Source organism: Plecotus auritus, assembly GCF_963455305.1.
Source record: "Plecotus auritus genome assembly, chromosome: 9".
NCBI lineage: Eukaryota > Metazoa > Chordata > Mammalia > Chiroptera > Vespertilionidae > Plecotus > Plecotus auritus.
This window is the reverse complement of record NC_137783.1, coordinates 27,722,431-27,734,571: the sequence shown is the minus strand read 5'-3', so window position 1 is coordinate 27,734,571 and position 12,141 is coordinate 27,722,431. Positions and strand designations below refer to the sequence as shown.

The 12,141-nt window shown below is 40.7% G+C and overlaps 1 protein-coding gene across 1 annotated transcript in view; it reads left to right on the top strand.

Moving 5' to 3' along the window:
• Positions 1-265: 265 nt before the first annotated feature.
• KIF20B (kinesin family member 20B) overlaps positions 266-12,141 on the top strand; it is a 78,058-nt gene continuing 66,182 nt past the window's right edge. Inside the window, exons 1-7 of the mRNA XM_080687921.1 lie at positions 266-367; positions 1,945-1,994; positions 2,381-2,528; positions 9,024-9,110; positions 9,205-9,321; positions 10,110-10,248; positions 10,807-10,991. Of these exons, the coding sequence (XP_080544047.1) occupies positions 2,382-2,528; positions 9,024-9,110; positions 9,205-9,321; positions 10,110-10,248; positions 10,807-10,991 (675 nt within the window). The 5' untranslated portion in view covers positions 266-367; positions 1,945-1,994; position 2,381. The remainder of the gene's footprint in view (positions 368-1,944; positions 1,995-2,380; positions 2,529-9,023; positions 9,111-9,204; positions 9,322-10,109; positions 10,249-10,806; positions 10,992-12,141) is intronic.

The following is a 12,141-nucleotide window of genomic DNA, read 5'->3' as shown; positions in this document are numbered from 1 at the left end:
TCCCGGCCTGGGCCAGGTTTTCAGTGTCTCCAAAACGGTATCCGAGACCAGAGCCCCCACGGTGCGCCCAGCCCCGCGGTAAGCTCCACCCTCCGTTTGCCGGCCCCCCATCGGCTCCTCCGCCCATTGGTCGCCCGACGTTCGGAGACCCGCCCCCAGATTTGAAAACATCTTCCGGGGGCGGGTGGGAAGCCTACTTCGCGAGACTGCGGCGCATCCCGGCGTCATTCTAAAAGCCCCGCCCACTCCCAGCATTCAGTGCGGTGCCCTGGCCGCCTTCGTTTGAATTTGAAAACACGTTTCGCCGCGGTGCTCGCAGGTCGAGGGGGCGAGGGTACGCTTACACTCTGGTGAGGCGCTGGCCCAGGTGAGGGTGCGAAGAAGGAGGTGGGTGCCTGCGCATACACCAGGCCTGAGGCGGAGAAACGGCTCTGGCGATCTGAGCACCTTCTTAGGAGGCTCGTTACGCCCCTGAGGATACGCTCGGGAACTGGGTGTGCGATGGAGGGTTGAGCCTTAGTATTTGGGCTAGGGTTTAAATTTCGTCTCCACCTCTTGTTAGCTGAATGACGCAAGGTAACGTATTTAATCTTTCTGGGCCTCAGTTTCCTTATTTGTTAAGTGAGGGTAATAATAATAGTACCTACTCTTCAGGTTCTTGTGAGGAGAAAATGACATATGTAATGTTGTTAGGAACAGTGCCAGTATATAGTAGGCACCGAGTGTTTGCAGTCATTAATATTTTTATTGTTGCCGCTGTTGTCGAGGCGTGGGCCTCTATTGCCAAACCCATTTTCCTGGATCAACGAGGTGAGCACTTTGCGTGGCATGTGACATGCCCTCTTTTGCGGGGGTGCCCTGTTGTGGTCCTCTCTGCATTTGTTTTCAGGCCATTGTGGGTGCCTGGGGCTTGTCCTTTTGGGCTTTGCGGTGCCAAGCGGAAGGGGGGTGTGTGTGTGGCGAGTGCAGTGATTGCTGTCTGTCATCCGCCAGGTTAGAAAGTTTCGGTTTCCCCCATCACATTACACCTCCTGCTCCAGAGATTCCTGCCTGTCATAATTCTCTAATATTCCTTGCGGAAGGACTAGTTAACAGAGTTCATGGCCTTAAGTAATCCTTGCTTAAGGTGATCACATTCAGGTTTGTTTTTGTTTATAAAACAAGGCAGCGCGGTTGAGCATCAACCTGTGAACCCGGAGGTCGCAGTTCGATTCCAGGTCAGGGCACCTGGGCTGTGCAAAGCAGTTAGGCTCTAATGGCTAAAAATAAGTTTATTGAGCTGTATAAAAAGAAGATGGATAGGTACAAATTTTGAGTTTGGCACCTCATTGGGTTTTTGAACTAATGTTCCTGGCCTGCTATGTGGATCAGTATACAGGGACCATATTTGATCCATTTATATAACACATCTGGGTGCCCATTACTATTTTCCTGAGCCAGAACCATAGTTTGGGAGTCCCTGATCTGGATATGTCATAATATTGTCAAAGAGAGCAGGGAGCTCTCTCTTTTCCCTGGTATTATGCACCTAGTAGATTCTCGGTAAATGCTTGAATGTTAATTTTTTTTCCATTTAAGTTTAGTGACTTGATGTTTCATTTAGTTGTAATAGTTTACCGATGCGTGGAATGATGCATTGACTGATGTGTCAGGTACTGCTTTGAATATGTCCACATACTTTATTTCCATTTTCGTTTGCATTATTTGGAAGAATTCAATTGAAACTAATTGTTCAGGTAACTAAGTTGAACTTGTAAATGCCAAAACGTTACAAAACCTGCAAGTAACATTCTTTAGAAGACACTAAATAACTAAAATAACTCAAGGTTCTAATTTATGCCACCCTTACTATTTGATTTCTGAGAGGATTTCAGGCAGAAATAGAAATGTTTTATATTGTCTGACCTTTACTAATGAAATCTCCTTGGATGAATTTATCCATAGGTGGATCATATGAATAATAGTTGAAGCCTGTTGTATTTGATTCAGAATCTGTAAGTAATTTGATCTTTTGTCTTTTCCATGGGTCTTCATTTTATAGAGCAGGGGTGGGAAACCTTTTTTCTGCCAAAGGCCATTTAGACATTTACAACATCCAAAATTATCAACTTAAAAACAAGCCTGCTATATTTGGTCAAACACTTAATTAACTCACCCCTAGTACCTTGGCAGGGCCAGACCAAATGATTTCGGGGGCCTTGTACGGCCTGCAGGCCGGACTATTCCTACCCCTGTTATAGATGAAGCAGTTTAATGTTTTCCTTCTCTGGAAATGTAGTTATATGGGGGAAGTATGGGCTGGACTCAGACTTTTTAAATTCCATAGTCTTAAATGGTGCTTTATTACGGATGCCTAAAGAAGTTGTTGTTATTCTTGCAGAATGGAATCTAATGTAAATAAGGATGGGGTGCCTAGACCATCATATGTTTTCAGCGCTGACCCAATTGCAAGGCCTTCGGAAATAAATGTTGAAAGCATTAAGCTGGATCTCTCTCGTGAATTTTCCTTAGTTGCTTCAAGCACTGAAGTAAGTACCAGAAAAATATTATGTTATCATAATTCAGTGGAAATATATGTGGCACGCGCACACACTTGCAGACAGGTACGACTAGAGCAGAGCTTTCCAAACTTTGTGGGTTTAGAGCAACCTTCTAAGGAGAACCAAAGTTTTGCCATCTCAAGATGAGCCTTTGGAATATTGATTTTAAGTTGGTTATTAAAAAACAATGACTTAGAAAGAATCTTGAACCTCCCCCTTTCTTGCCTAAGGTAATTTGGATGGAAAGGCCTGCTTCAGGAAGGGAATCTTAGCAAGTTTACCTTAAGGATTTTCACCTTAGCCTAATTTGAATTAAGTATGATGGATAGGAAAGATCCAAGCTAGACCCCCTCCATGTTTCTGGGTTACTTGGCAGGAATTTGTTTGTGTGTGTTATGCTCATTTGCCTGATTCTCCTTCAAAATCCGTGCCCTCCCTCCCCCCTTTCTTCTTTTTCCATAATGGCATATAAGCTTGAATTGCCCAGTGCCTCATTGGGGTTTTCATAATATTATGGACCTTCAAATGTATATACGTATAATAGGCTTTGGACAGTTTCACCTGTCAGTCTGTCTCTGTTAATTTGATTTTTAGCCCAGCTAGGTGGGAAGAAAATTATTTTTTTTTAGCCCTCACACTTCTTATCTCAGTAATTTTTTCCACGATGCCTTAAACATAGAACAGTTACTTTTCTTTCCTTTTTATTTTAAAATATATTTTATTGACTTTTTAAAATATATTTTATTGATTTTTTACAGAGAGGAAGGGAGAGGGATAGAGAGCCAGAAACATCAATGAGAGAGAAACATCGATCAGCTACCTCCTGCACACCCCCTACTGGGGATGTGCCCGCAACCAAGGTACATGCCCTTGACTGGAATCGAACCTGGGACCCTTCAGTCTGCAGGCCGACGCTCTATCCACTGAGCCAAACCGGTTAGGGCTATTTTATTGATTTTTTACAGAGAGGAAGGGAGAGAGATAGTCAGAAACATCGATGTGAGAGAAACATCGATCAGCTGCCTCCTGCACACTCCCCACTGGGGATGTGCCCGCAACCAAGGTACATGCCCTTGACCGGAATTGAACTTGGGACCCTTGAGTCTGCAGGCTGACGCTCTATCCACTGAGACAAACCGGTTAGGGCAGAAGTTACTTTTCAAGTAATAGGTCCACTATGCCCCTAGGAATTTCAGGCCTTACTTTAACAGATTTTTAAAAGTTAAAATAATTTAGTAGTGTTTAAAAAATAAAAGTCCTACTTACTACCACTGTAATGTTTGGTTTGTGTCTTTGTAGACTTTTTAAATCAGTCCATTTATATTCTATTTGTTACCTTTCAGACTGTTAATTTTGATGCTTTAGAGAGATGGACTAACCCATTCTGGGTGGTATGGGTGTAGACTATCAAGAATGATGGAAGGAAAAGGGGCATATAGGGAACATAGATAAAAGAACGATGCTTATTTAATACTATCATGTGTCAGGCTCTTTCACTCTTTGACTCATTTAATCATAAAGAAAGAAAGAAGGCCCTAGCTGTTTTGGCTCAGTGGATAGAGTGTCGGCCTGCGGACTGAAAGGTCCCGGGTTCAATTCCAGTCAAGGGCACATGCCCGGGTTGTGGGCTCCATCCCCAGTAGGGGGCGTGCAGGAGGCAGCCTATCAATGATTCTCTCTCATCATTGATGTTTCTATCTCTCCCTCTCCATTACTCTCTGAAATAAATAAAAATATATATTAAAAAAAAAAAGAAAGAAAGAAAGAAGGAGAAAAGGTAAGAAGGGACATGTGCCTCTTGGTTTATAATGAAACCATACATTATGTAGTCTTTTGTGTGGCCTTTCACTTAACACAAGGGTTGATAAATAATGGCCTTTTTGTGTGTGTATTGCCTGTATTTGTAGTACTCACAAACTAAGAATGGTTTTTACACTTTTAAGTGGTTGAAGAAAAATCACGAAAAGCATGTTTTCTGATGTGAAAATTATGTGAAATTTAAACTGCACTATCCTATACAATAAAGAGCTAATATGCAAATGGTCATCACACTCTTACGCCATCACGCAGCTGTAACTGCTCAGACACTCAACACTGGGGAGAGGAATGGGGACCAGCTGGGCACAAATGAGCTCTTTTTTTTTTTTTTTTTTTTTTTTTAAATAGATTTTATTGATATTTCACAGAGAGGAAGGGAGAGGGATAGAGAGCTAGAAACATCGATGAGAGAGAAACATCGATCAGCTGCCTCCTGCACACCTCCCACTTGGGATGTGCCCGCAACCAAGGTACACGCCCTTGACCGGAATCGAACCCGGGACCCTTCAGTCCACAGGCCGACGCTCTATCCACTGAGCCAAACCGGTTTCGGCACAAATGAGCTCTTGAGAGAGGAATGGGGACCAGCCAGGCTGTGGCCTGGGAGAGAGACAAGCTGCCCACCCCGTGGTCATGGGCACCAGCGGCTGCGCCTTTGGCCCGGGAGAGGGACAAGTCTCCCACCTCGTGGTCCTGGGCGCCAGCGGCTGCACCTGCACCTGCGGCCAGGGAGAGAAATAAGCTGCCCACCCCGTGGTCCTGGGCGCCAGCGCCTGTGGCCTGGGAGAAGAACAAGCTGCCCGCCCCACGGTCCTGGGTGCCAGTGCCTGTGGCTGTGGCCCAGGAGAGGGACAAGCTGCCTGCCCCGCGGTCCCGGGTGCCTGTGGCTGTGGCTGGCCAGGGCAAAGCTGGCCTGGGTCCTGGGTGCCTGCGGCTGGCCAGAGGGAGGGAAGCCTGGGTCCCAGGTGTGGGGCGAGGCAGAGGCGGTTGGGGTGATCAGGCCAGCAGGGGAGCAGTTAGGGGCGATCAGGTTGGTAGGGGAGCAGTTAGGGGCAATCAGGCAGGTGGTTAGGGGTGATCAGGCAGACAGGCAGAGGGGTTAGGGGCGATCAGGCAGGCAGGCAGGCAGGCAGGCAGGCAAGCGAGCGGTTAGGAGCCAGCAGTCCCGGATTGTGAGAGGCAGTCAGACATCTCCCGAGGGGTCCCAGATTGAAGAGGGTGCAGGCTGGGCTGAGGACCTCCCCTCCTGTGCACAAATTTCATGCTCCGGGCCTCTAGTCTATAAATAAATGGCCATACTCATTGATTTATTTATTTTCTAGGTCTGTTTTGCACTATAATAGCAGTGTTGCGTAGTTGTGGCAGTCATAATAGGGCCTGTAGAGCCTAAAATATTAACTATCTGGCTCATTACAGAAAGAAATTTGCTGACCCTTCACTTAGCTGGTGTCTTTGAGATTCATCATGCATCATGTATCAGTAACCTGTTAGTTTTTATTGCTAAGTAGTAGTCCATTGTGCAGATATGCCACATATCTTTCCATTGTTACATCATATCTTACAATTTGATGGACTTTGGATGGTTTTCAGTTGGGGCCCTTACAGATAATGCTGCTGTGAACATTCATGTGGAAGCCTTTCTGTGAACCTATGTTTTCTTTTCTCTTGCTTAAATACTTAGGAATATAAATACATATTTCATAAGAAAGTGCCAAATTGTTTTCCAAAGTGGCTCTACCAGCAGCAGCAGTGCAGGTTTCAGCTCTTCCAACTTCTTTGCCATCGCTTGGTAATTTTTAAAAATATATATATTTTGGCCTGGCCAACGTGGTTCAGTGGTTGAGCATCGACCTATGGACCAGGAGGTCACGGTTCGATTCCCGGTCAGGCCACATGCCTGGGTTGCAGGCTGGATCCCCAGTGTGGGGCATGCAGGAGGCGGCTGACCAGTGATTCTCTCTCATTGTTGATGTTTCTATCTCTCCCTCTTCAATATAAACATCAATGATGAGAATCATTGATTGGCTGCCTCCTGCAAGCCCCCTACTGGGGATGATGGATCCTGCAACCCAGGCATATGCCCTGACCAGGAATCGAACTGTGAACTCCTGGTTTTTAGGTCGATGCTCAACCACTGAACCACACCAGCCGGGCAACGCTTGGTAATTTTGTGAGTATGTAATAGTACTTTATTATGGTTCTATTTTGCATTTCCCTAATGAGCACTTTTCAAGTATTTGTTGGCCATCTCTGTACCTTCTTTTGCAAAATGTTTCTTCAACTCATTTCCACATTTAAAAATTAGGTTGTCTTACTGATTTCTGAGAGATTTTTCATATATATATGTTGTGGATACATATCCTTTGTCAGATTAATGGTGTCTTCATTAGCAGAGGTTTATTTTCATCTAATAATGGTTCTAAACTTTGTTTTAATTGTTATATTTTGTTATCCATCTTGAACTAGTTTTTTTTTTTTTTATGATAGCACTTCTTATTTTATTTTTAATTTTTTTGTTAATCCTCACCGGAGGACACCTTTCCATTGATATTTAGAGAGTGGAAGGGAGGGGGAGAGACACAGAGAGAGAGAAACATTGATGTGAGAGAGACACATAAATTGGTTGCCCCCCACATGTGCCCCGACCAGGGACAGTGATTGAGCCTGCAACCAGTGTATATGCCCTTAACTGGGGTATAGGCCCTTGACGGGAATTGAACCCAGGATCCTTCAGTTTTCAGACCGACGCTTGCCACTGAGCCAAACCAGCTAGGGCTTGAACTAGTTTTTGTGTATAGTTGATAAGAGGTTCAGGCTGGATTATTTATTTATTTTAACCTCCATTTATTTAATTATTTCAGCATTATTTTTTCCTGTTAATTGTTTTAGTGCCTTTATTGACAATCAAATGACTATGTGTGGATCTATTTCTGGATTATTCTCTTACATTGACCTATTTGTCTATCCTTACAGCTATACTTCACTGTCTATTTTTGTAGTTTTATGATAATTTTTTTTTTAATTCTCACCCAAGGAGTGAGGATTTTTTTCCCATTGATTTTTAGCCATTTTTTTAAAAATATATTTTATTGATATTTTACAGAGAGGAAGGGAGAAGGATAGAGAGCTAGAAACATCGATGAGAGAGAAACATCGATCAGCTGCCTCCTGCACACCCCCCACTGGGGATGTGCCCGCAACCAAGGTACATGCCCTTGACCGGAATCGAACCTGGGACCCTTCAGTCCGCAGGCCGACGCTCTATCCACTGAGCCAAACCGGTTTCGGCTCCCATTGATTTTTAGAGAGTGGAAGCGAGTGGGGTGAAGGAGAGGGAGAGAGAGAGATAGGAGAGAGAGAGAGAGAAACAGAGAAACATCAATTGTTTATGTTGGGATTAAACCTGCAACTGAGGTATGTGCCCTTGACCAGGAATTGAACCCACAACCCTTTGGTCTATAGGCTGGGCTGAGGACCAGAATGGAACCAGGGACCTTTCAGTCTGCAGGCCAAGCCTCTTAACCACTGAGCACAACCATCCAGGGCAAGTTTGGACATATGCATATATTCATAAGACCATCACTACAATCAAGTAGCGAATATCTCTATTACCCCTAAAAGTTTTCCTTGCACCTCCTTGTAATTCCTTCCTCATATCACACATCCAAGTTACTACTGATTAGTTTCTGTCTACATATTAGTTTGTACTTTCTAGAAATTTATATAAATGGAGTTATAAAGTTATGTGCTCTTTTATTTTTTGGTTGGGTTGTGGTTTCATTCACTTAGCATAATTATTATTATTTTTAAAAAAATATATTTTATTGATTTTTTACAGAGAGGAAGGGAGAGGGATAGAGAGTTAGAAACATCTATGAGAGAGAAACATCAATCAGCTGCCTCCTATACACCTCCTACTGGGGATGTGCCTGCAATCAAGGTACATGCCCTTGACCGGAATCGAACCTGGGACCTTTCAGTCCGCAGGCTGATGCTCTATCCACTGAGCCAAACCGGTTAGGGCTAGCATAATTATTTTGAGTTTCATGCATATTGTGTGTAAAAGAAAGTGTCCATAGTGTGGATATTTCACAATTTGTTTATCCATTCACTTGCTGGTGGGCATTTGTGTTTCCATTGTTTGGCTATTATGAACAAAGCTCCTGTGTACTTTTGTGTACAAACCTTTGTATGGACATAATAATTTCATTTTAAAAATGAGGTAGGTAGGCTCATTTCTTCCCTGAAGGAAGCAGTAAAGAGGATGCTATATAGCAGAAATATCCTAAATTCATGATGGAATTGAGCATTTGGTTTGATAGGGGATTCTGGTTATTTGTGATTTATTCTAGAGCTCTATGTTTTAGTGCTTTAGAACTCTGTTATTAGTACTGAGTTAGAAAGGTTAGGATTTTATGGAAAAAAGGCTTATTGTAAAATTCAAGTGTAAATATAGAAAGTAGAGGAAGTTTTGTAGTATTTTTTTTAAAGATTTGGTTTTTGTAGATATAAAATGGTTAAAATGAGAATCACTGTCTGCTTAGAGATTTTGTATAATCTCAGATTGATTGTTATATAACAAGTCAGCCACTTTAAAGAAGGATAATCTCTGAAGAGTCACATTTTGTATTTTTAAAATACAATTATTTGGTTCTTCATTTTTAGGCAAACAGTTTGGAATCCAAAGATTATCTTCAGGTTTGTCTTCGAATAAGACCATTCACACAGTCAGAAAAAGAACATGAATCTGAGGTTTGTGTTGCATTATAACTTCATTAAATGGGCAAAATATAATTGTTTTTATTACTGTTTTTATTGTGTGATTATTTTTATTTGTTTGTTCTAGGGCTGTGTGTATATGCTGGACTCACAGACTGTTCTGCTGAAAGATCCTCAAAGTATCCTTGCTCGGTTAAGTGAGAAAAGCTCTGGGCAGGTGGCACAGAAATTCAGTTTTTCTAAGGTAAGTACCCATATGAATCTGAAGATTTTCCTTTTTAAAAAATATTTTTATTGATTCCAGAGATGGGGAGAGAGAGAGAGAAACATTAATGATGAGAGAGAATCATGGATCGGCTGCCCCCTGAACGCCCCCTACTGGGGATTGAGCACACAACCTGGGCATGTGCCCTGACCGGGAATCGAACCCGGGACCCTTCAGTCCGCAGGCCGATGCTCTGTCCACTGAGCCAAACGGGCTAGGGCTACAGATTTTTCTTTTAAGGAAAAGATACTTGTCTTAGGTTAAATTGCTACATATTTGTATATAATTAGCTATATTCATCTTCCGCTTATGGAACTTAGATCTTAGGCACTAGTATTTTTTTCTCAAGGGTAGGCCTCAAATTCCAGGTCTGTAAATTTATATGTGAATAAGTCACAATTTAGTTCTTATAATAAATTTTTCTTAAAAAAATATTTTTTCAGAATTCAGATGAAAACTTGTTTGGCTGGGTCAGAATTATATCTTGAAAACTTTATGAGAGTAGGTAAACTATCAAGTTTACTTGTGAGAGCCAGGGATATGGCACCTATTTTAAGGATGAATCATAAAATGATTTAAAAATTTTAAACATGAGAGATTAATTTTAAAAAAGATAAATTTAAACATTTATCTCTCTCTTTTTTTGGGGGGGGTCTATTTCTCCTCTCCCTTTGGGATTTTTTATATACACAGAGGTAGGGTAGAACTCACTGTAAATATTAACTTGAATTTTCTAAAAAGATTTGTTTTTAAAAATGCTCATTTAGGTTTTTGGTCCAGAAACTACACAGAAGGAATTCTTCCAGGGTTGCATTATGGAACCAGTAAAAGACTTTTTGAAAGGACAAAGTCGGCTGATTTTTACTTATGGGCTAACCAATTCAGGAAAAACATATACATTTCAAGGTAAATTGCTTTGTTGCTTTTTTGTTGTTGTTAGAAAAAATGAAGTATTAATATTCACTCATATAATACTTGCATGTAATTATGTTTTCATTACCTAGTACATTTGCTCTATTTTTAATAGTAATGAATAATTGAATGTGTACTGCTGATGGCTTTTCATTCACATTGAGTTAATCATTTGTGAAACTACATTACCCATATGATAGAGAATTAGATGATAAAAATTCAGAAAAACGATTGATGTGACATAGTGAATTGAGCATGGATAACCAGGAAACGACTTTGTTTCATTTTACTATTATGCTCGGTGATTATGGGTGATTGCAAATCTGTGGCATAATCTGAATGTGAAATTTCAGGTTTTGCATAAAAATAATAATTGATAAAATGTCTATTATACAGTGAACCAAAGTGATAAACAGTAATTCTTCAACTTCTCTCACTTTTGTCTTAGCTGTTTACTTTTGTCTATGGTGGTATAAGAGGAGCGTTGGTAGTCCAGGGACGTTTTTGCTTTCTTAACTCTGAGGGAGTATAAAACAAAAATTCTTTTCACAGGCACAGAAGAAAATACTGGCATTCTGCCTCGAGCTTTGAGTGTATTATTTGATAGTCTTCAGGGAAGACTATATACAAAAATGAACCTTAAACCACATAGATCTAGAGAATATTTACGGTTATCAGCAGACCAAGAGAAAAAAGAAATTGCCAGTAAAAGTGCATTGCTTCGGCAAGTGAAAGAGGTATGGAAGTATTTTAGTATGTAAAATATATGAAAATCATGACCTTTTATAAGCTCTTTAGTTTGTTTCAGCCTATATTGAAATATTTATGGTGGTGGTAGTTGTCTTTTCTTTTTGAGAAAAGTACTAAAAGCTTGTTTGAAGACATCTCTTCTTTTTTCTATTTTGTACAAATAGCAGTAATGTTTAATCAAAACATATGTAAATGGTTCTGAAATCTTTTTTGGTTGTTGTAGAAACACATTGTACTTACTATGCAATGATTTAAAAATGTTTTATTTGTAAAAGTAATATATATACACAAAATCTAAAAGGAATATGAAAAAAAGTGAAAATTTCTTATAAGGTCATTTTTGGAGAAAAAAGTACCATTAACAGATTGGAAAGTATCCTTTATGATCTGTTTCTCTCTATTATAAAAATCTATACACAGAGCTTTCTATACAGGGGTGGGAAAAAGTAGGTTTACTGTTGGGAGTATGCGAAAACAGTTTAATCTTTTATTTATTTTTTATTTTATTTTATTTATTATTATTTTAAATATATATTTCTTTATTGATTTCAGAGAGGAAGGGAGAAGGAGAGAGAGACAGAAACATCACAATGATGAGAGAGAACCACTGATCGGCTGCCTCACCAGCCCCCAAATGGTGATCAAGCCCGCAACCCAGGCATGTGCCCTTGGCCTGAATTGAACCTGGGACCCTTCAGTCTGCAGGCTGACGCTTTATCCACAGAGCCAAGTCGGCTAGGGCAAAACAGTTTATTCTTGTATTAATTATTTTATTATTTATTTGTATTACAATGTTAAACTTAATTTGCTCATCCATATATATATATATGTGTGTATATATACCTACATACACAGTATATATACACAAAAATACAGTCATATATATGGTTGTGTATAACTTTATAGGTAGGATATAGTCCTGTTTAAACAAAAATGAGATTTTACTATACATACTTTCTATGACTTGTTCATTTAATACATTTTAAGTCTCTTACTATCTTAATTCATGTGTCTCTTACCTATTAGGTCAGGGGTGGGCAAACTTTTTGACTCGAGGGCCACAATGGGTTCTTAAACTGGACCGGAGGGCCGGAACAAAAGCATGGATGGAGTGTTTGTGTGAACTAATATAAATTC